Here is a 24705-nt window from a genome sequence, read left to right as displayed (position 1 = left end):
CACACAATTAAAAAAATATTTTTATATAGTCAAATTTCTCAATTCTTTAAAAAATTTCATCTGGACTTTGAGTCATGGTTGAAAAGCCTTTTTCTACACCTAAATTATGAAGGAATTTACCCATGTTTTCTTCTAGTACTTGTATAGTTCTTTTTTTTTTTTTTCATTTAGATCTCTGATTCTTAGTTTATTCTTAAGTATGGTGTGAAGAATGGGTCTAATTTTACCCTTTCTGTTTTTCTTTTTTTTTTTTAATTTATTTATTTTCTTTTATTTATTTTTGGCTGAGTTGTGTCTTCGTTACTGTGTGCGTGCTTTTTCTAGTTGCAGCGAGCGGGGGCTACCCCTCGCTGTAGTGTGCGGGCTTCCCACTGCGGTGGCCTCTCCAGCTGAGGAGCACGGGCTCCAAGCGTGCAGCCTTCATGAGTTGTGGCTCGCGGGCTCCAGAGCACAGGCTAAGCAGTTGTGGCATACGGGCCTAGTTGTTCTGCGGCATGTGGTATCTTCCCAGACCAGTGCTCGAACCCAGTCCCCCGCATTGGCAGGTGGATTCTCAACCACTGCGCCACCAGGGAAGCCCCTTTCTGTTTTCAAATGGCTATCCAGTTGTCCCAATAACATTTATTTAAAAGTCTTCCTTTATCAAATATTAAATTTCCATTTGTACTTGAGTCTATTGCCAGACTTTCTAACGTATTTCATTGGTCTGCCTATCTATTCATATCCGAGTACCATAGATTTAATTGAAGTATCTGTGCTGTATGCTTTAACATCTGGTCGGGCCAGTCCCCTATCTTCCCCACCCCCTGTCCCTGACATCTTTTTCTTTCCAGTGTTTTCCAGCTACTCTTGCATGCTTATTTTTCTATATGGACTTTGGTATTATCTTGTTTATCTCCAGAAAAAGAAATTGCTAGTATTTTTATTGGGATACAATTAAATTGACAAATTAACTTAGGGAAAACTGATATCTAAATGATGTTGAGCATCTTATTCAAGAAGGAATATCTTTGCATTTGTTCAAGTCTAATTTTGCATCTTTAAGGAATATTTTATCATTTTCTCTATATAGATTCTGCGCATTTCTTGTTTATTTCTAAGTCTTATATCCTTTTGGTTGCGATTGGGTTTTCTCTTCCATTATGTGTTTTAACTGCTTGTTGTTTGTGTATATGAGACATTGCTTTTGCATGTTAAGTCTATATTCTGATACTTTGCTGAAATCTTTATTGTTTGAGTTTGCTTTATCATTGATTTGCTAGGGTTATGCAAGTATATTACATGTCATCTGCAAATAGAGAGAGTTTACAATTCTATGCCGCTACTTTCTCTTGTCTAATTGCTTTGTCTACTACCCCCAGGACTATGTGAATATGATGAGTAGCCTTGTCTTACAGTAGTGGGAATGCGTTCAGTGTTTTCTTATTAAGATGCTGACTTTAGAAACATGTAAATATGTATATTTAAAGAAGTATCACTCAATTCCTTTCTCTCAAGATGTATGCTGTGTCTATCATCTAATTATCTATATATCATCTATTTTCTATCTATAATCGATCTATCTATCCATCCATCTATCTATCTATTATCTTCCTATCACCTATGTAATCTATGTATCTATCTATCCATCTGGTTCTCTTTTATCTCATTTAATGCTTTTTGTCCTGAACTGTGAGAATAAGGTCTCTTCCTCCTGCGATCTTTCTCTAGCGCCCTCTACTGACAAAGTTTAATACCATGCCCAGGGGCACAGTAAAACTAAAAAGGTCCAGATTGGTTTTTGCAGAGCAGCAATGAAGGGAGGATTTGGAGTCAAAAAGCAATAAATCGATAACTATTTTTGCTTTAAACAGTTAATTATACTTTAAATATATTTTAAAATATTTTATCATTGCCCACATATTTACTCTTTCCAGTGCTCTTCATTCTTTTGTGTGTCCATCTAGAATCATCTTGTTTCTCCATAAAGAACTACTTTAAAAAAGTCTTTAGTGAAGATGATAAGCCTCCCCATCTCTTGTTTGTCTGAAAAAAAAAACCAAACTTTATTTTGCCTTCATTTTTGAAGGAATCTTTTATTTGTTTTTTTGCTTTTTGAAAGATATGACATTTCCATCCTAGCACTTTAAAAACATCTTTCTGGTGTGTGTGTGTGTGTGTGTGTGTGTGTTCTTCTGTTGTGTTTTGGCTTGTGTGATTCCTTCTTTTCAAGTTCTTACTTGGAAATAATTTCAAACTTACAAAAATTTACAAAAATCATAGTGCTTCCATATACCTTTCACTGTGCTTCCATACATCACATAACCCTAGGACAATGACCAAAACTAGAAAATTATACTGGTACAATATTATATTGATGTTATTCAAGTTTTATCAATCGTCCCACTCTTCCCCTTCAACCACACTTGTCACGAGTCGCAACGACAGTAATTTATTACCAGAGGGGAACCAGGGGAGGATAGGGGGGAACCTCTCACTCCTTTCTGTGGGGTCCCTGGTGCCCGAGTCAGACGCTCTGTGGCTCCAGGGGGCGTCCCCTTAGGTCGGATTCACAACCTTGCCCAGGAAGAGGCTGCTCCACGTGAAGTCGTCGAAGATCATGACAACGAAGGGCCGGTCGAAGCGGATTGTGAGAGGCTCGGGCGCCGAGTTCCGGTGGACCTGGGTGCGGGCGGCTGACTCCAAGCCCCTCTCATCCAGTTGCAGCGTGGCCTTATGGACCACCTGGTGGGAACGGACAGAGCGTGGAGGATGAACACCAGCCGCGTGGGCGGAGCTTTCCGAGCCTCTTGGCTTCGACTCCTTCCCACCCTCAGTTTTCTGGATGGCGAAGCTGAGGCTCAGAGAAGGAGGTCACTTGCTGGCTCCTCATCTACGTGGCAGCCCCAGGACTAGCGCTGGGGTCTGTCCACCTCTGGAACCCAGGCCACACTTAGACCTCCTCCCTAGAGAGTGGGCAGCTGGAGCCGACCCATGGAGAGCAAGGGACTTGGGGCTGAAACTGGACTTCAGCATCCATATCGGGCGCCCCTCACCGGGTCCTGGGCTGGTGGAGGGACACCTCGCTCCCTCTCCACTCTGCCAGTAATTGAGAGGGTTCAACTTATGCAAAATGCTTGTGCCCACTCTGTAGAGAAAAGGCTCATCTTTGCCTGCTGAAACATCCTTTGTTATGATCAAAATTAGAAGATATTCTCAAGTCAGTAAAACGCTTGAGTAGGTTGCATCAAAAGCATTGGAAAGATCAGAACTGGCTGATTAAATAACAACACCTACGGGACAGGACTCTCACTGATGGAGCAGCAGGGAATCAGAGGCTCAGAGTGCTCTGTAAATAGGCTAGGGAGAAGCTCAGCTGGGCTAGGAACCCCTGCAGTGTGTTTTGGGAATATGAGGTTTTGAGTCAAATGTCAGGCTATTTACTAGCTCTGTGACCTGAGAAACTAGGGTAACACCCACCTCGTAAGGAGGTAGCTGTTTGACTGAGTTCACACACAGGCATTTTATTGAGCACATACTGTGTGCCGACATCGTGATGGTCAAAGTCTGTGTGCACGAGGGAGGGGGCTGCTGCCACCACAGCTTCCTCCTGTTCCCTCTCCGGTTTTGTCACCCACAGGACTGTAAGACCCTGTGAGGGCAGGGCCACGTCTGAGGCATACCCAGTGTCTAGCACAGTTTGGGGCACATAGAACATGTTCAGTAAATATTTTCTGAATGAATGAATAACAGAACATAAAGCTGAAGGATGGAGATAAAGAACATCATTGGATAGAACATTCAATGTGATCTCACGCAGACGTTTCCTTTTGCCTGGGGGCTGCTCACAGCCCTGCCATGATGACTTGTCTTCCACAGTGCCCCCTCTGTGTGGCCTGGCAGAACGGTGCATGCCTGAGCTGTGGTGCTCTCTTGTCACTAGCTTCCTGTGTGACCTTGGGGACATCAAGTTCTTGCTGAGCTTTCATTTAGCCTGTTGTAAAACTAGGGGCTTGGACAAGACCTCTCAGCCTGGGGCCTAGAAGCCTATTCATGAATGGGCTCCATGTTGCTTATTATTACTTGTATTGTGAATTTGGGGGGGGGAAGAAGGATGGGCTCTAGAGACCCCTACCTTTGACACCTTCGGCAGGGCCTCTTGGGTGATGCCTGAGAAATGTGTCCGGTCGTTGAGCAAGTCTGCAATGCCCATGTCCCCCATGATGCCCCCGAGGTCGTAGCCTCCAGAAATGGAGACCTTCGGGATGTACAGGTCCACCAGGCTGCTCGGGGTAAGCAGATGGGGTTAGACTTTCCCAGGGCTGGGCCCGGCCAGCCAGATTCCCGTTTCCCCTGTGATCCCTCCAGACCCTGCCTCCCAGCCAGACCTGCTCTTTCGGGACAGGGGAAGGAACAGAACAAGAAGCAGGATCTGCCTCTCCCTCCATCACACAGGCATCTTCCTCTCTGGGTCTTTCTTCTCAGCTCGCTCTTTGAGCTGATTCCACCTGATCCAGTTAAACTACCAGACACTGAAGCAAAGAATACCTAAAGAAGTCCTTGTGGGCAAAAGAAATAAAAGCAAAAATAAACAAATGGAACTGAATCAAACTTATAAGCTTTTGCACAGTGTTTAAAACCATAAACAAAACAAAACAACAACCTACAGACTGGGAGAAAATATTTGCAAATGATGCTACCGACAAGGGCTTAATTTCCAAAATATACAAACAGGTCAAACAACTCAATATCAAAAAACTAAACAACCCAATCAAAAAATGGGGAGAAGACCTAAATAGACATTTCTCCAAAGAAGACATACAAATGGCCAAGAGGTACGTGAAAAGATGCTCAACATCACTGATTATTAGAGAAATGCAGATCAAAACCACAATGAGGTATCACCTCACACCGGTCAGAATGGCCATCATTAAAGAGTCTACAAATAATAAATGCTGGAGAGGGTGTGGAGAGAAGGGAACCCTCCTACACTCTTGGTGGGAATGTAAATTGGTGCAGCCACTATGGAAAACAGTATGGAGGTTCCTTAAAAAACTAAAAATAGAGTTACCGTATGATCCAGCAATCCCACTCCTGGGCATACATCCAGAAAAGATGAAAACTCTAATTCAAAAAAGATACATGCACCCCAATGTTCACAGCAGCACTATTTACAATAGCCAAGACATGGAAGCAGCCTAAGTGTCCATCAACAGAGGAATGGATAAAGAAGATGTGGTATATATATATATATATATATATATATATATTAATTACACCCAATGGAATATTACTCAGCCATAAAAAAGAATGAAATAATGCCATTTGCAGCAATATGCTTGGACCTAGAGAATATCACGCTAAGTGCAGTAAGTCAGACAGTGAAAGACAAATGTTATATGATATCACATATGTGGAATCTAAAAAATAATACAAATGAACTCATTTACAAGACAGAAAGAGACACACAGACACAGAAAACGAACATAGCTACCAAAGGGAAGAGGCGGGACGGATAAAGTAGGAGTATGGGATTGACAGATACACACTACCATACATAAAATAGATAAACAGCAAGGATGTATGGGGGACAAGCACAGGGAACTGTGTTCATTATCTTGTGATAACCTGTAATGGAAAAGAATGGAAGAAGGATATATAGGTGACAGAATCACTCTGCTGTACACCTGAAACTAACACAGTATTGTAAATCAACTATACTTCAATGAAAAAAAAGAAAAAAACAAGAAGTCCTGTGGTCCCCCAAGCACCCCCTGGCAGAAGTGGAGGAGTGGAGGGAACGTGCAGCTGGGAGCAGGGGTCCTGGCCCCAGCCATGCCGCTAATGCTGTGTGGCTTTAGCCAAGTCCTGTCCCTCTCTGTGCTGGTCCTCATCTACACAGCAAGGGAGAGAGAAGATGCCTGAACCCTGAAGTCAGTGATAGGGCCCCGGCTCTCCAGAGGGTGGAGGGAAGGCATGAGACCTCTGTACTTGAGCACAAGCTGCTCTGGGGAGGTCTGGAAGCTGGCAACCCGGGGGAAGTGAGGAGGAATCCAAGGCCAGTGGGACGTGTGACTTCTCTAGATGGGAAATGGCAACAGAAGGTAAGGGAGGCCGACCCATACCCAGCATTTGGCTGCCCTTCCTGACCTCCTTTATCTCATCTAATCCGCGCAGGCACACACAGCCTTACAAACTGGAGTCATCATCTTTAACTTCCAGATTGAGAGACTGAAACTCAAAAAAAAGCTGAGGAATTTCCCCAAAGTCACACCGCTGGGAAGCAGCAAGACCGTGAAGAAACCAGGACTAGGTAACTCGGAGCCCCATCGTCCCAACTCAGAGAGCTGCCCCACGACCTGCGCGGGCCGCCGCAAGGTGACACGGAGCAAGGGGATGGAGAGAGAGGCTGTTGCGAGAGCGCCCTGTGAGTGGGACCCAGAGGCTGCTGGGGGGTGGGGGCGGTGGGGGGGCGGGGGGGGTGTCATCTGGGCCCTGAAGGATGCTGAGCTTGGATGCACCGGAGAGCCTGGTGGGGAAGGGCGTGGTGGTGCTGGCTGGGGTGAGGAGGGAGAAGGGGCCACGCAAGCGTGCAGGTGAGCCGTAAGCCACAGCATTGGGATGAAGGAGAGAACTCGTGATGTCTAAAGGTGCAAAGTTTTACCTTGAATGTTTTCTTAAAAAAATCTAGAAGAAAATGGTACGTGTTACTGACTAATGTTGTTTAAGTGTTTTAGTGAAGAGATTATTTTTGGAGTAAAGAGAAGGGGTATCCTTCGCCTTATTTTCAACACACTAGGGTTCAGAATTTGAATCACGGCGCATTGTCACTACCTGGTGGCACTGTATCTGAACTACAGGTTCCCTTCGAGGGGTGGGAGTGAAGTGGAGTGAGACGGTTGACCTGAAAAGCTGGCAAATGGCCTCCGCGACTCGACCGGTGCCATTTCCTCTTCCGTGCATACTCTCGGGGAGGTTGCCACTGACTGAACCTCTACTCAGGCTTAAGGCACAGTTCAAAGTGAAGGCAATGTGCTCTGCAGCCCCTCCTCCATTCCCCTGGCTTAGAGTCCGGCGTCCCACCCTCCCTCAAATTGTACACATTATGCATCTCCTTCCCTGTCTTGCTCTGACAGAGCTTATGACATTGTACCACTATTAATTCCACCAGAATCCGTTTTCTGCTCTAGAGTGCATCCCTTCTGCTTGGCCTAGTGCATGGTACATAGCAATTGCTTCCATATATATACTGAATGAATGAATGAATGAATGAATTCCAGACATGGTGCCTGGCCCACGAGGCTTCCTGAGCGACTCTAGATCCAAGTGCTGGCTCCTTCCCCTACAGCCCTCTTCCCTTTGAGTCTGCACCCCGCCACCCAGCTCCCACGGTGGTTGGCTCCTTCACAGACAGAACTCTAATCTCCCAAGAGCGAGGACCGTCTTCTCAAGAACATCTGCTCCCTCCTCCAATGTGAGGACCAGAGCTGGACACAAGCTTGACTATAATTTTGATTCCCCTCTAGCGCAGAGGTTCCTGGGAAAATGAGTTTATTACGTACTTATGTCCTTACTTTCTTACTTATTTACTGATTGACTGATGGAAGAAACATTAGATTCCCTAAGTGACTTAACCATTCGTAGGCTTTGCGTTGGTTCCAGGGTCATTACAGTGGTCATACGGTGGTCACTTTCATTATACCTTTTTATGGTCTCCAAGGAATCTTTAGCGGTGCTTGGTCTCAGGTAAGCAATATGATAAAATGGATCAGTGCAGGCTGGGTGATGGGTGAATTCAGCTTAAGAAAAAGATGAAAGATGTGATAATACAGAGGGTGGCCATCAACCTGCTGGGGAAGGTGGACCTCGCTTTGTGGAATGCCCCAGAGTATCAATAGCTCAGTGTTAATCGACAGAAAGATAAATAAGTGTGACCTCTAGATCAGAGAACCCAGCAGATAGGAAAATAATGAGCCCTGGAAGGCGAGTCTGGGGGAGGAAGGACGGCCAGGTGCACCCCTTTTCCACTTGCTCCACTTTCTGGGAACACGTCCAACTGCAGAAATCAACACAGCTGGCTGGAGGGCTTACCTGTTGGTCAGGGACTTGGACCACCTCTGAATGGTGTCCCGGCTCAGCATGGCAATGACCGTGTCCATCTTCCCCTTGACCGGGAGGACAAAGAAGACGGTCTCGTTGCCTGTGTAGTCCAGCTGTACCAGCTGGCAGGGGAGCACCGAGTCGTTCAGGTACTTGATGGTGCTCGACTGGAACATCATGGACACCTTCACCGTGGTTGTCTCATTCACGTAGAAGTTATCTTCCCTGGTGCTTTCCAGGTTGAAGGAGTGTGCCCACGTGCCTGGGAAGAGGGGGGAGGGGGAGGGGAGGAGACAGACCTGTGACAGCAGGAGGAAAACGCAACTTGGGTGGCAGCAGAGGGCCAGGGGTGACCGCCAAGCAAGTTACACAGTGGCCTCCCTCAACCTGGAAGGTCCCCACCAGAGCTGCTGGAATTTGCTAAGATATGAAATTCCCAGAGGTTTAAAGCCTGTTCCACCCTCTACCCTTTGGGATGGCTTGAGGATTAGCACGTTGTCTGAGACTGACTTCTAAAAATGGAAAGAGGGAGAGAACAGAGGATGCTGGCCCTAGGATTTGGGAGTAGGATTCAGTAAAGCAGACTTGGCCTTGTTGCCCCGCTCCCTGGAGTGGCTTCTGGACTGGAGGGCTCTGGAGGTGGTGCTGGGGAACCGACCATCCAGTCCATCCCCACCCCCTGATGTGTGGCGACAGAAGCCCAGCAGGCAGTTTGGCTGCCCAGTCAAATGTACCCACTTTCTTGCAGGAGGCTCCTTGCCTCCCGAGTGGCCCTGAGGGCCACAGTACATTTCCCAGAGGCAGAATCAGGGCGAGATGAGTCCTTCAAGGTGACAGACTCCCACCACAGCTAGACTCGACTCCACTCCACCACGTTCCATGATCGTTTGTTCCCCTTGTGATGGGGAACTCACTACCTAACAGAGGGGACTTTCCACTACTGGTCAACGCTGAAGGGAAGGCAACTGCTCCTCAGATGAAGCCAAAGCCTGCCTGATTGTAATGCCTGCCGACTGAGCCTCTTTGACCCTTGAGTTTATTCCAGAGTCCTCTAATAGGTGATAGATCTTTGGATATTTAGACATGGATTGAGTCTCATCAGGGCCTCATCTGCTCTAGGTTAAGTCTCCCCAGGTCTGGAGATGACCGAGGACTCTGAGTCTAGCAGGTCCTGAGTGTCCTGGCTGCCCTTGGCCTCCAGCCCAGAAGCCCTTGTGAGGTCACTGTTTCCCAACTGAGGCTGCCTGAAAGTGGCCAGAGCATAGCCACAGGCAGACATTTCTCTATCCCTCTGCCTGTGGGATCTCTGGACCACGCAGCCAGAACTCTTGGTTCTGAGCCAGCCTCACCCCCCTGGAAGGGTTACTAAGGGTGACCATGGGCAGTGGCCAGAGGATGTAGGGAAAAGAGCAATGGATGTGGAGCCTGGAGACCCAGGGGCTGTGCCTGGTCCATCCCTAATGACTGAGGCTGTCTCACAGCAAGTGAGATAATTTGCGGGTTCTCAAACCATCTTCTAAAGGAAGTCTGGGGTCCTCAGAATTGAAGGGGGGAGTGCTTTGTGGCTAACTTGTCCAACTCACAACCAAGAAAATGTAGATAAAATATTTTTCAGTGCTAGGTTTTTCATCCTTAGAAGTCTGCTGTGTGCTTTTTACTGAGTATTTCTTTTCTAGAAGCAAGTATAACGTATATCCAGTTTGGCAGAAAACCAAATACAGAATGGGATCTAACCTCTGCTTTAAGGGATTGTTTTTGTTGAAAATTCTTGAGTTAGGAGAACTTATGGTAGAGAAACCTAAGAATTGATGAAGGGAAATTGGAGAGAGCAAGGATGAGTCCCTGGAAAATCTTTTAACAATATTTCTAATGTTCTCCAAAAAAAGAGCTGTCAACACAGTCCACTAAGTAAGGAACATGCCAGGGATACTGTACATGTCCTAAGTTTAGTGATGAGAGCCACACCATTCTTCATTTCTACGTATTACCCTGGTGTGCTGGAAACATTTCAGAGTATCCCTCAGCTTAAACAGGGCTTGTTAATTAGCTTTGCCTGGTCACAGAAAATCTGTGTACAAACAGGCGGCCCACACTCCTGTCAATGTCTGTTCCTGTGTTCAAATGTTCAAATCCTCTCTGATTTTATTACCGGGAACTACTGTTTCCCATCAACTCAGCCCCGCTGTGGTCGTGAGAATGCTTAGAAACCGTGAGAGCAAAGCCGTGCGTCAAATGACACCCTGCCAGCCCCTGTCCTGCCAGCCCCCGCTCAGGCTCCTTGCAGGCTCAGGAGGGCCCTCTCTCTCTCCGGGTTTTCTGTGCTCTTCTCCCCAGGCTGTGTTACCAGAACCTCTATGCAACCACTTTGGAGTTACTTCCATTTACCAAGCACTATGCAAGTGCACTGGACCTCCCAAAGAGATGAGGATGCCATGCACAAGAGTGAATAGTCTAGTGGGAGAGATGGCCTGGAGAATTCATGGGAGCATCCAGAAACATTTCCAGGCAAACATTCCCTGACTCCTTGGCCCCCCAGGGTCAAGAAGAATACTGCCTTTTGTGTGGGACCACAGAAGATCTTAAATAGCCAAAGCCATCTTGAGAAAGAACATAGTTGGAGGCATCACACCTCCTGATTTCAAACTGTATTATAAAGCTATAGTAATCAAACAGTATGGTATAGGCATAAGGACAGACACATAGACCAATGGAACAGAATTGAAAGCCTAGATATAACCCCTCCCATATATAGTCAACTAAGATATGACAGGGGAACCAAGAATACTGAGTGGGGAAAAGATAATCTCTTCAATAAATGGTGCTGAGAAAACTGGATATTCACATGCAAAAGAATGAAACTGGACCCCTATCTTACATCATTCACAAAAACTAACTTGAAATATGTTAAAGACTTAAACATAAGACCTGAAACCATAAAACTCCTAGAAGAAAATGTAGGGAAAAAGGAACTCTTTGATATTAGTCTTAGCTATGATTTTTTTTTTTTTTGAATATGACACCAAAGGCATAAGCAACAAGGGAAAAACTAACAAGTGGGATCACATCAAACTAAAAAGCTTCTGCCCAGCAAAGGATACAATCAATAAAGTGAAAAGGCAACCTATGGGATGGAAGAAAATATTTGCGAAACATACATTTGATAAGGGGGTAATATCCAAAAATATATAAGGAACTCATACGACCTCAATAGCAAAAAAAAAAAAAAAAAAGCCCCAAATAATCAAATTAAAAAACGGGCAGAGGACTTGAATAGATTTTTTTTCCAAAGAAGATGTACAAATGGCCAACAAGTACAAGAAAAGGTGCTCGAAGTCACGAATCATCAAGGAAATGCGAATTGAAAGCACAATAGCCCTTCACACCTATCAGGATGGCTATTATCAAAAAGAAAAGAGAAAGCAAGTGGCAGCAAGGATGTGAAGAAAACGGGACCCTTGTGCACCGTTGGTGGGAATGTAAATTGGTGCAGCCACTATGGAGAACAGTATGGAGGTTCCTCAAAAAATTAAAAATAGAGCTACCATATGCTCCAGCAATCCCACTTCTGGGCATATATCAGAAGGAAGTGAACCCGCTATACTGAAGAGATATCTGCACTCCCATGTTCATTGCAGCATTATTCACAATAGCCAAAATGTGGAAACAATCAGGTGTCCATCAATAGATGAATGGATAAAGAACAGTGTGTATACACACACACACACACACACACACACACACACACACACACCCCAAATGGAATATTACTCAGCCACAAAAAAGAAGAGAATCCTGTCATTTGCAGCAACATGGATGAACCTTGAGGGCATTACGCTATGTGAAATAAGGCAGACAGAGAAAGACGAATACTGCATGCCCTCACTTATACATGGAATCTAAAAATACAGAATTTATAGAAACAGAGAAAAGAATGATGGGGTAGGAGGTTCGGAGAAGTGGGTAAAGGTGGTCAAAGGTACAAACTTCCAGTTATAAGATGAATAGGTTCTGGGGAATCTAATGCACGGCATGGTGCTACAGTTAATAATACTGTATCATATACCTAAAAGTTGCTAAGAGAGCAGATATTAAAAATCCTCACCCCCTGGCCCCAACACACAAAGGTAACTGTGAGGTGATAGACGTGTTAACTAACCTTATCTGGGTAATCATCTCACCATATATATATACATATATATATATATCAAGTCATCCCATTGTATACCTTAAGCTTCCATGATAAGTCATTTATATCTCAATAAAGTGGGAGAAAAAAGAAAATGCTGCCTTTGCCGGTCGGTCTCTCACCCTCACTATCATCCAAGAAGGGAGGCCTTTGCCAGGTGGGTTCCCAGACTTGTGCTGGAGAATAGACAGAGAAAGACCAAGAGGCAGGAGGATGGCTCACCAAGATGCCAAGTCTGTCCAGGTAATAAAGATCTGGGGGAGGGAAGGGGTTCAGTTGGCTAATGGAGGGCCCTGAGTGAGAGCTGGGGAGGAGCGAAATGGGCATATGGGATAACCTTTATGTTGTTGAGAGACACATTAAATATTATACTTTTTTTTTTGGCTGTTTTACCTGCACTTCTTTGTGTATGACTACTTAATTGAACCACTTGGGTCAAGGTTTACACGTTCTAACAAGATGCATATTAAAATTCGGTGTGGGCAAACTGCAGAGGATGCGTATGAGAGACAAAGATTTGCTGGAGAGAATCGGGGAGGCTTCACGGAGGTGGTGACTTTTGAGCCAAGATTTGAAGGGTGGGTAGAAGTTTTAGGCAGTCAGACAAGTTGAGGGAGGGCTCAGGGGACAGAATGGGCACGGGCCTTGTGTCAGGCAGAATGCCCCCCTGCCCCAAGGATGTCCTAATCCTTGCAACCTGTGAATATGTTATGTTACATGGCAAGAGGAAATTAAGGCTGCTAATCAACTGACTGAGTTGAGGAGAATTTTCTGGATTATCCAGGTGGGCCCACTGCAATCACAAGCATCCTTAAAAGAAGAGGATGGCAGGAGGGTCAGAGTCAGAAAGGAGACGTGATGGAAGTAGAGGTCAGCGCAATGTGATTACTAGCTCTGAAGAGGGAAGGGGGCCTCAAGCCAAGGAATGCAGGTAGCTTCTACAGGCTGGAAAAGGCAGGGAACAGATCCTCCCCTAGAGCGTCCAGAAGGAACACACCCTGGCATCACCTTGACTTTAACCCAGAGTGGCCCATTTTGGACTTCTGACCTCCAGAATTGTAGGGTAATAAATTGGTGCTGTTTTAAGCCACCAAGTTTGTTGCAATTTGTTACAGTGGCAATAGGGAACTAATACAGACTTCCATGGGGAGAGTCATGCTCAAAGACATGCAAGGAGTTTGGTGTGATTGGATATTGTGTGTGTGTGTGTGTGTGTGTGTGTGTGTGTGTGTGTGTCTGCTGTGTATTGGGAACTTGTATAGGGGAAATTGTTGAGACCTGAGTCTGGACAAGGCAGAAGAAACAGATGATTTCTCAACCTTGGGACTCTAGCCATTTGGAAGCAGATGTCACTGTGGGAAGCTGTTCTGTGCATTGTAGGACGTTGAGTGTTCTCCTTGGCCTCTACCCACAAGATGCCAGTGGCACACCCCACCCCACCCCCAGTTGTTACAACTCACAATGTCTCTAGACATTGCCAAATGTCCCTGAGGGTGGATGGGGGTGGGAATCACCCTGGGTTGAGGACCCCTGCTGTAGACTAAGGACTGTAGATTTCATTCTGGAGGATAATATATCCCCAAATTACCTGCTCGTCAAAACGATTGGGGAAGGGGGCCTTGTTAAAAGTACACATTCTAGGACATTCTTGCATCAGTTTTGCTCTAGTAGATCTGGTGTGGGCTCTGGAATCTGTAATTTTAACAAGCCTCCGTGGTGATTTTTATGGACAGGCATTTTGGAAAACTTTGCTCCGAACCGGTGAGGTGGGGCTGTGGTTTGGCTGAGAGGGGTCTGGGCTGGAGCTGGCTCGGGAAGTGCGTGCAGGAAGGGTTGTGGGCCGTCTGGAAGTTCCTGAGGGTGGCGGCTGTGTCTGTCTGGTTCTAGGCTCTATTTCCAGCCTCTGACCAAGTGCCTGACTCACAGCCAGACCTTGGCCAATATTTGTAGACCACTAGGCAGCCAGACTGTTCGTGGTTACATGTTTGGGCCTTGAAACAACCTGCAAGGGCTTGGGCAAGTTGCTCTACTGGGTGTCATTTTGATCCTTGGTAAGGATGATATAATTTCACCTTTCTAATAGTATCAAGAGCACACCCTTAATTTTGATGGCTTTTACTATCCTTGGCAATAGTAGATGGGGCCTTGTCAGAACGGGATGGGTGAGGGGTACCTTTAAAGAAGATGTAGTTGATCAAGATGAGCATGGCTGAGCTATCTTGCTCCGAGAACAAGTCCACAATTTTCCCTTGCGTCTTATTTTTGATATACTCGTTGATTTGTCTGCTGGCTCCTGCCCAGTCCTGGAAGTCTGCATTCAAGGCCTCCAACTCATAGTAGTGCTTGGTGTCTGCTGAGAATGACTCCAGAAGTTCCAGGCTGTGGTCCAGGAACATGGCATTGCCCATGGTCATTTCCAAGGTGGTGTTTGACTCCCTGAGGAGGTGGTGGAGATGCCGGAAGCCCTGGTGGATCTCAGCTTCGGACATCTCAGTGAGGTTGAAGCCCAGGCCTTGGAGAAGCTGCTCCCGTGTGTAGCCTCTGGCGCCCAGGGACAGCATAGCCAAGGCTGTGGAGATGCTCACAGGGGAGATGAAGACGTTCTTGCCTGGAGCTGAGGCCACTAAGTGCTTATACAGGGTAAAGGCAAAGTCAACGTTGTTTGGAGCCAAGTGCCGGTGAGGGTTCCTCATGCTCATGTCGGTGTCAGGGTCCTTAGTCTGGATGGTCCAGAGCCCACTGGTAGACAGCCAGAGGAGACAGATGTACAGGGTGAACAGCATTGCTCAGGATGGCCAGGCCCTGGAAAATCAGAAATGCTCATTAGATGATGTGGGGCCTCCGAGGCAGTGGGGCATGGTGAGCGGTAGGCAGAAGACCCCATTGAAGACCCCCCTGAGCTCCAATTTCTTCTTCCACATTGGCTGTGTGACCTGGGGCAAGTCAGGACTCTGGGCCTCAATTTCCTCACCTGAAAGTACGAATTACACCTGCTATGATTTATCAAATACCTACCAAGTTTCCAGAATTTTGCCTCACCAACAATAAAGTATATATGATTCTTTTGATTTCAGGTAGGCAGAAGTGGAAGCTCAGAAAGGTTAAATATCCACCCAGTTGATATATTCAAAGTACTGAAAGAAAAAAATTATCCACCAAGAATACTATAGCAGGCAAAACTGCCCTTCAAAAGTGAGGGAGAAATTAAGACATTCCCCGATAAACAAAAGCTGAGGGAGTCCATTACCACTAGACCTCTCCTACGAGAAATGCTAAAGGCAGTACTTCTGGTTAAAATGAAAGAACACCAGAAAGTAAATAGAATCTGTAAGAAGAAATAAAGATCTCTGCTAAAGGTAAACATACGAACAAGTATCAAAGCTAGTATTATTGTGATTTTGGTTTGTAATTCCACTTTTTATTTTCTATGTGATTTAAAAGACTAATGCATAAAAAGTAATTATTCATATATGTTTTGGGACCCACAATGAATAAAGCTGTAATTTGTGACTTAACTGAAAGGATGTGGGAATGGAGCTATATAGGAGCGATTTTTGTATGCTACTAAAGTTTATCTGGCATAAATTCAAATGAGAGTGTTATAACTTTAGGATGTTAAATGTAATTTCCATGATAACCAGAAAGAAAATAGTTATAGAGTATGCACGAAAGGAGGTGAGAAGGGAATTAAAATGTTTCACTACAAAAAATCAACTAAACACAAAAGAAGACAGTAATGCAGGAAATAAAGGACAAAAAATCTATAAAGCATACAGAAAACAAATAGGAAACTGAGAGAGTAGTCCCTCCATATGAGTAATTAATGTAAATGGATACAATTCTCCAATCTAAAGACAGAGATTGACAGAATGGGTTAAAAAAAGAAACAACTATATGCACACTACAGAAGACTCATTTTAGATCCAAAGGCACAGATATGACAGTGAAAGGATGGAAAAAGATATTCCATGTAAAGAGACACCAAAAGAGAGTGCAGCTGGCAGAAGAAAGAAAGCAATAAAGATTAAAGCCCAGACAAATAAATAGAAAATAGAAAAAGGAGAGAAAATCAATGAAACCAAAATATAATATATCTAATCAATATAGTATTATATAGTAAGGTAACATAATATAATAATATAACATGATATAATTATAACATCATATAATATAATATAATGTCATCTTCAAAGAGATTAACAAAATTGACAAGCCTTTAGCTAGACTGAGTAAGAAAAAGAGAGAGAACTCTCAAATAACTAAAATCAGAAATGAAAGTAGGGGCATTACTACCTATTCTACAGAAATTTTAAAAAATTCTGAGAATACTATGAAAAAATTGAAAATGACACACCAACAAATTGGATAACCTAGATGAAATGGAAAATTTATAGAAACACAAAACATACCAAAATTAAACCTCAAAGAAATAGAATATCTGAATAGACCTATAAGTAGCAAGGACATTGAATCAGTAACTGAAAACCTCCCAAAAAAGAGAAGTCCAGGATCACATGGCTTCAGTTTTGAATTCTACCAAACATTTAAAGAAGAAGTCACACAAATTCTCCTCAAACTCCTTCAAAAAAATTAAAGAGGAGGGAACACTTCCTAACTCATTCTTTGCCCTGATACCAAAGCCAAAGACACCATAAGAAAATAAAACTACAGACAAATATTGCTTATGAACATTGATGCAAAAATCCTCAACAAAGTGCTAGCAAATAGAATTCAGCAGTGTACTGAAAGGATTTTACACTATGACCACGTGGGATTTATTCCTGGAATGCAAGGATGGTTCTACATACACAACTTGATCAATGTAAATACCACATTAAAAGAATGAAGGAAAATAATCATATGATCATCTCAACTGATGCAGTAAAAGCATTTGACAAAATTCAACATCCCCTTTCATGTTAAAAACACTCAACAAACTGGGAGTAGAAGGAAACTACTTCAGCATAATAAAAGCCATATATGAAGAGCCCACAGCTAACATCCTACTCAATGGTGAAAGACTGAAAGCTTTTCATCTCAGATTCAGAACAAGACAGGATGCCTGCTTTTGCCTCTTCTATTTAACACAGTATTGGAAATTCTAGCCAGAGAAAGTAGGCAAGCCAAAGAAATAAAATGCATCCAAATTGGAAAGGAAGAAGTAAAATTATCTCTGTTCACAGGCAACACGATCTTATACATAGAAAACCCTAAAGACAACAAAAAACTTATGAGAACCAATAAATTCAACAAATAAGTGGGATACAAAATCAACACACAAAAATCAGTCCTGTTTCCATATACTAACAATGAGCAATCTGAAAAAGAAATTAAGGAAACAATTCCATTTATAATAAAATTAAAAAGAATAAAATACCTAGGAGTTGAGTTAACCAAGGATGTTAAAGGCTTGTACACTGGGAACGTTGCTGAAAGAAATTAAAGAAGATATAAGTAAATAGAAAGACATCCTGTGTTCACAGACTGGAGGACGTAATATGTAAGATGTCAAAACTACCCAAAGAAATCTATAGGTTCAATGCAATTCTTATCAAAATCCCATGATGTATTTTGCAGAAATAGAAAAATCCATCCTGTAAACTTGGAGAGCATTATGCTAAGTGAAATAAGTCAGAGAAAGACAAATACTGTATGATACCACTTATATGTGGAATCTAAAAAATATAACAAATTAGTGAATATAATAAAAAAGCTGACTCACAGAGAACAAACTAGTGGTTACCAGTGGAAGGGGAAAGAGGAATTATAGGGGTGGGGGAGTGGGAGGTACACACTCCCTGACTTCAGACTATACTACAAAGCTACAGTCATCAAAACAGTATGGTACTGGCACAAAAATAGAAAAAAAAGAAAAGTGGAACAGGATAGAAAGCCCAGAGGTAAACCCATGCAACTATGGTCAACTAATCTATGACAAAGGAGGCAAGAATATACAATGGAGAAAAGACAGTCTCTTCAATAAGTGGTGCTGGGGAAACTGGACAGCTACATGTAAAAGAATGAAATTAGAACACTCTCTAACACCATACAAAAATAAACTCAAAATGGATTAAAGACCTAAATGTAAGGCTGGATACTATAAAACTCTTAGAGGAAAACATGGGCAGAACCCTCTCTGACATAAATTGCAGCAAGATCTTCTTTGATCCACCTCCTAGACTATGAAAATGAAAACAAAAATAAACAAGTAGGACCTAATTAAACTTAAAACCTTTTGCATAGCACAGGAAATCATCAACAAAACGAAAAGAAAACCCACAGAATGGGAGAAAATAAGTTCCAATCATGACTTGGTCTTTCTGGTGACACCCCTCCCCCCCCCGATCCTGAAGTCATCCAGGAGCTCACCCAGAGTTGCCTCATTAGAGCAAAGGACACTGCAGTCACCCAGGAAATTCCAAGGGATTTTGGAGCTCTGCCTCAGGAAGCAGGGTCAAAGACCAAATATTAGAAAACAAATATTAGGAAAAAAGATGCTTCTAATGTTCTTATCACTTAGGAAATGACAAGGGTTTTAGGAGCTCTGCACCAGGAACCAGGGGCAGAGATCAGTATGTATTTTTTTCTATATTTCACAGTGGTATATGCCTGTGGTTGAATACTATTCAGTCCTCAAAAAAATGAAATTCTGATACATGCTACGGCATGGATGAATGAACACTGAAGACATTATGCTAAGTGAAATAAGCCAGTCACAAAAGACAAATATTGTGTGATTCCACTCACATGAGAGCACTAGAGCAGTCAAATTCATAGAAACAGAAAGTAGAATAGTGGTTAACAGAGGCTGGGGGGAGGGGGCAACGGGGAGTTAGGGTTTAATGGGTAGAGTTTCAGTCTGGGATGATGCAAAAGTCCTGGAGATGAATAGTGGTGATGGTTTCACAACAACGTGAATGTATTTAATACCAGAGAACTGTACACTTAAACCTAGTTGAAATGGTCAATCTTTGTATATCTTACCACGATACAAAATTAATTATAAGCCATGAAAAGTGTTTGATAAGAGCAATTCAAAAACTGCAGCCAGGCTCAGAATCAGTAAGTGGACACTCTGTCTGCAAGGCCAGTGGTCCCAAGCTCTGAGCTTTATGGAGCCCCCTGTATCCCCATAAAGAAGGGGTACATATTATAGGAGAAGCTGATTCCCCTGCACCACCCCACCTACGGGACTAGCCATGCTGGGAGGGGTCTGGGAACCCGCAGTAAAAGCAGTCCCGGGAGAATGCGTGCACGTTGCGTGTGGGAAACCCTGGTCTGCTCTGGAGCACCCCCGAGGCCTTTTCCCTGGCCTGTTCCAAACCCAGAACCTCATGAAAGCGGGCTGTAAACACACCCCTGACCTCCCTCAGCCCTCCTCCAACCCTCCCCGCCTGTCTCCCTCCACGTGGTAGAAAAACAAGCAAATTCCTTGCTTCTTGGCTTTGATAACAGCCCTGACGCCCTGCCCCCTCCCTCCCCAGCCACCTGGCTTTACAGACAGTTCTCCTTTTTCCTGGGCTTTGTGGCAGACCAAGTCGAATGAGGATCTCAGCATTGCTATTTATGACCTAGGTGACATGGGTGCACTGTTTAAAACTCTTCCCGTTTCCTTGGCATAAAATAGAGTTGATAATAATACCCGCCCCAGGCCTGGCCCATTTACCTTCTAAATTTCTGGGGTTTGTCTTCGCTTCTTCAGTCTCAGGACACAGCCCAAGTTCGGGGCTTGGCATCTCTCCCGTTGCCCCCTCCCCGCCCCCACCTGTTCTCCTTTCCTCCTGCTCACCTCCTGCCAGCCTTTCTTTCCTCTGCAACTAGGGCATCTTTCCAAAATCAAGAGGATGGGCCATTCTCCTGCAGAAAAGCTTTCAGTGACTCCCATTGCCTGCGGGCAGAGCTGATCCTCACTGACGTGGCCCAGTCCCTGGTGACAGCACCACCCCCAGCCTCAAATCTGGCCTCTTGAAGTCTCAGTCACAGCAACACTGGGTGTCTTGGGGTGTCCTCCCAGCACGTATCAGACTTTCATCCCTCTGCCTGGGTCAGGCCAGGGAGGTCATTCCATTCCCCAATGTTTGCAGAGCCCGGCTCTGGCCTGAGAGCTGGGGACAAAGATGGGCCTGTTCCAGTCCTGCCCCATGTGGGTCCACTCTGTCGGCCCGTCCCCTCCTTGTCATGCCTGGCTCACTGCCTCTTGTCCTTTGGCACGCAGGTCCTGGGTCACCTCCTCCAGGAAGCCCTCCTGTGTGCTTCTCTCTGTCACTGCCCCCATCAGACTGTAGTGAAATCTTTGCTTCAGCCCTAGCCACCTCCACACCTCCACCTCTTTGGTCCCTTCTTGGGCAAGGACCCCATGCAGTTCACAACCTGGAACGAGATGGGCTTGCCCCCAATAGAAGTTCTTTTCCCTTCCCTTCTCTACCTGCTGTCTCTGAGATTTTGTGCCTCATCCCCTCCTGTGCTAATCCTCCAAGATGGGGATTAAATCTCTACCCACCTCAAAAGACTTTTGTGAATATCAGTCACAGCTGTTATCAGTGCTTTCTTTAGTGACCTCACTTCATGGGTCATCCTGGGCCCATTGTACAGATGAAAAAACTGAGGCCCAGGGAGTAAAAGCTGAAATTCCAAGCCCTGCCGTCTGACTTTGGAGCCTGTGCCATGCTGTTCTGCCTTTCTCTAGAGTGAACCAGCTCTCTGAAAAGTACCCAGCGACGTAAAAATGCAGAGTATCAATATTATCCATGAATTTCATTTCATGTGTGTCCTCCTTGTCCCTCATTTTTGAAGTCACACACGCAGTAAACACCCACTGTGTTCTGTTTTTCCAAATGCCCCCCATAAGCCAGGTATAGTCCCAGGTACAGTCCTAGGCCCTGTGCATTTAAACCTCATACCACGTGGTGTAATGCTGGTAGTTCCGTTCTATCTGCAGGATCCTTGCCCCAGGTCACTGAGGGAGGAGGTGTGTGTGATTCTGTAGGATGCACAGCCTGTGCTGTGTCAGCCGGGCAATGCTCTCTCCTGCCTGTGTCGCCGGCAGAGGCGTTGTGTTGTGCTGATCCATCCCAGCTCTCAGACTCCATCTCTGAGGCTGTTATGACTGTTTGGCTGGCCTTAGGAGCGTCATGCGATGGCGGGGAATGGCTCTTAGTTCAATGTCAGTCCCTGCAAGGCAGGAGCCCGGGAGAAATAAAAACCCCTGTGGGTAACTCACAGACTCTGAAAAACCCTCCCCAGGGTTGCCTCTTATCACTGCTGGTTGCCCTAATGCTCAATGCCCCATTAAAAAAAAAAAAAAATTAAATGAGCAAGACACAGTCGTGGCTTCGTTCTGGAGGCTGGGCAGGGGCGGGGGCGATGGAGAGTCCTTAGCTGTTACTCACGGTCTGCAGTGGGCTCAGGCTGCAAGTGCTGGCTCGGTCCTGCTGTCCCGGATCCTGTCATGTGTACAGTAAGTCGGCGGGGCGGCTGCTGCTCAGTCTTGTTTGCCAGCTTTCCTGCTGGTTAATGGTTAGAGGGGGGCCAGTGGCCTTCACCATTTGGTGGTCTCCTCCCCCCAGTCATGAACCAATGGGAGCCTTTTCCAGGAAATTTGAGTAAACACAGCAATACTGCGAATTAACTTTCTTCGGCGTACAGTTCCCTGAGGTTTTATTTTTTGATATCAAAATGTGGCTGGAATTGCGTCAGTGTTTGTGGTTGCCCAGGGGCAGCTGGCACAGGAGCCACAGGTGCCCTTAATTAGCACAATGGTGCTGACAGCTGTGAAGAACCGGGTGCTGAGCTTGGGCTGGGAATGAGACCAGCAAGATCCTGCCTTCAAGGGGGGCAATGGTCCGATGGGAAAGACAGACATGGAATAAAAGGCAGCCCAGTGATTCCCATGGATTATGTCATTTAGTCTTCACAACGACTCTATGAAATGGATACCATTATTATTATCACTCTTCTCTAGATGGGGAAACTGAGGCACATGACGCTTAAGTGAGCTGCCCTTGAGATTCGAATCCAAGACCATTTACCTCTGAAATCTAGCACCTTCACTTTCCTCTTCCCCACATTTTTATTCATCAGTTCTCTTTTGATTGCAGGTGACAGATGAAGTTCAAACAGCTTTAAAGCAGAAAAGAACATTTATTGGATCTCCTGAAGGAGAGTTCTGAAGGGTGGAGGGGGGCGCTTCAGGCCTGGCTGGATCCAGAGGTCCCAAGATGGTCATCAAATCTCTGTCTCTTTAAAAAAAAAATTCTTTCTTAGTTCTGCTTTCCTGCTTTAGTCTCTCTGTGGTGGAGACAAAGGCGGCCACGGCAGCTACAGGTTATTTGGGTCTAACTGGTTATTTGATATCAGAAGGAGAGAGACTCACTTTTTTTCAGTGTTCATATCAGCCCCCACAAAGGACGTGATTGCCCATCCTTGGACTGATAGAGTGTGCAGAAGAACAGGGCATTGTGAATGGCCAGCTAGGGTCCTGTGCCCTCTGCTGGGTTGATGGCGCCATTACTACCCTGCAGGTATGAGGGGAGATGTTCCCATGAGGCCCACAACTGTGTCAAGAGTTTTGGGGGCACTTCAGTTTTATTAATAGTTATTGGTCTTTTCAAGTTTTTTTATTCCTTAAGCCAATTATAGAATTTATAACTAGGAATTTACTATTTTTCAAATCTCTGTCATATCAGTAATTATTTTTAATTTTTGTTGGTTCTATGTTTTATTTATGTATTTCCTCTCTCTTTTTTTTTTCCTTGATGAGTCCTGTTAGTCTATCTAGCTAATTAATCTTTTCAGAGGACCAGATTTTAGTTTTGTTAATCCTTATTTTTTTTTAAATCTATATTTCATTGATTTCTGCTTTTATTTTTTTTTACCATCCTTTCACATTCTCTGAATTTTCCTCTGTTTGCTCTTTTTCTATTTTCTTGAGTTAAATGTTTAGCTTTCTTACTTTTTAACATTTCTGCTATCCATATAAATATATATAAAGTTTTCATCGAAAAACCGACTTAAGTATGTCCCACAAATATTCTCATTGTTATTTTTTTCTAAATATTTCTTAATTTCCCTTATGGTTTCACTTTTAACCCAGGGATAGTTTAATAATATGTCATTTTGTGTATTTAGAATTTTAGGCTACTCTTCTGTTATTAACTTTTATTTATATTTCATTATGATAAAAAATATCATGTATATGATATTGAAGATTTGGAATTTATTGAGGTTTTTTTGCAATCACATACGGTCTCTTTTTGTAAATATTCCATATTTTCTTATGAAATATTGGGCGTTACCTGTTTGAGATGCATATATATGTATATGTATAATGCTATAATGCTTGAGCTTATTATTTTATTTAACTCTTTCATATCTACGTGGATTCCTTATTTACTTGAGCTTTCAGGTTCTCAATAGGGAACGTTAAAATCTCCGATCACAATTGTTCATTTATTTACCTGTCAGTTGTTGGTTGATATGCTTTGCAATGGTCACACGGTGACAGAGTGACTCCTGTAACTCTTTGTTCTGGCAATGTTTGCCCTTTGAGTTTATCTTGCTTTTTGTCCTTAGGGCACACCACACAATTCTTACAGGTCTTCAGCAAGAAGCTCTTCACAGGGTTTGGGGTGGTCCCTGAAAGACCAGCAAATCATTATCCATGACTTAATGCAGGGCCGAGGTCCTTAACTGGAGGAAATGTGCTATGAGGGACATTATTGGGACAATCGACAAAACTGGAATATGGATGGTACGTTAGAGAAAGATATTGTACCAGTGCTAGATTTCCTGAAGTTAATAGCTTTACTAAGAAAATAATATCCCAAATTCCTAGGAAACGTACATGGAAGTATTTAAGGGTAAATGGTCATGATGTATAAAATTTACTCTCAAATGATTCTTTAAAAAAAAAAAGTACACACACACACACACATACACACATGCATATACACACATGGGGTTGCTGTGAAGACTGGACTGTACCGTGAGCCTAGCACAGCAGAGGGCACATGGCAAGGCCTCATTCAAGAGAAGTGTTGCTAGAATTGTTATTTTATCTCCCCCGGTCCCCATGGAGTGTGGGATTCTGTTTAGATAGTGCCTGACTAGAAGTCCTTTTCTTTAATCATCAACCTCTTAGCCCCTTAAAATAGAAAAATAATTTTAAAAAATAGAAGAACATTTTTCAGAAGCACTGTTGAGTCAGACGTCCGTGTGTTCCCAGTTCCCTGCTGGTCTGTGCCCACCAGGCCCTAGATAGCGGCCTCCAGGTGAGTGGGACCTGCTCCCTGCTTACCAGGAGGCCCACTTCAGTTGTTCCCTCTGGGTTAGTCACTGCTGCATCTGGGTCTCATTTGGGAAAGATGTGTCTTTCAGGGTTCACCCCAAATCCAGGGAGAAGCTTCTGGCTGAAGCCCGCTTTGAACGAGCATCTCCTCCTC

At 44.3% G+C, this 24705-nt stretch overlaps 1 protein-coding gene across 1 annotated transcript; it reads right to left on the bottom strand.

Annotated features, from left to right (window-relative positions):
* Positions 1–2538: 2538 nt before the first annotated feature.
* SERPINA6 (serpin family A member 6) lies at positions 2539–21782 on the bottom strand. The gene is made up of 5 exons (XM_065871966.1): positions 21655–21782; positions 14439–15067; positions 8071–8341; positions 4115–4262; positions 2539–2724 (listed from the first exon to the last, which is right to left on the bottom strand). The coding sequence occupies exons 2-5, from the start codon at positions 15046–15048 to the stop codon at positions 2539–2541; spliced, it is 1215 nt and encodes a 404-aa protein (XP_065728038.1). The 5' UTR covers positions 15049–15067; positions 21655–21782.
* Between the last annotated feature and the right edge of the window lie 2923 nt (positions 21783–24705).

The sequence above is a fragment of the Phocoena phocoena genome, chromosome 2 (genome assembly GCF_963924675.1).
Source record: "Phocoena phocoena chromosome 2, mPhoPho1.1, whole genome shotgun sequence".
Classification (NCBI taxonomy): Eukaryota; Metazoa; Chordata; class Mammalia; order Artiodactyla; family Phocoenidae; genus Phocoena; species Phocoena phocoena.
Note: the sequence above shows the minus strand (reverse complement) of the source record. Positions and strands in the feature narration are given on the sequence as shown.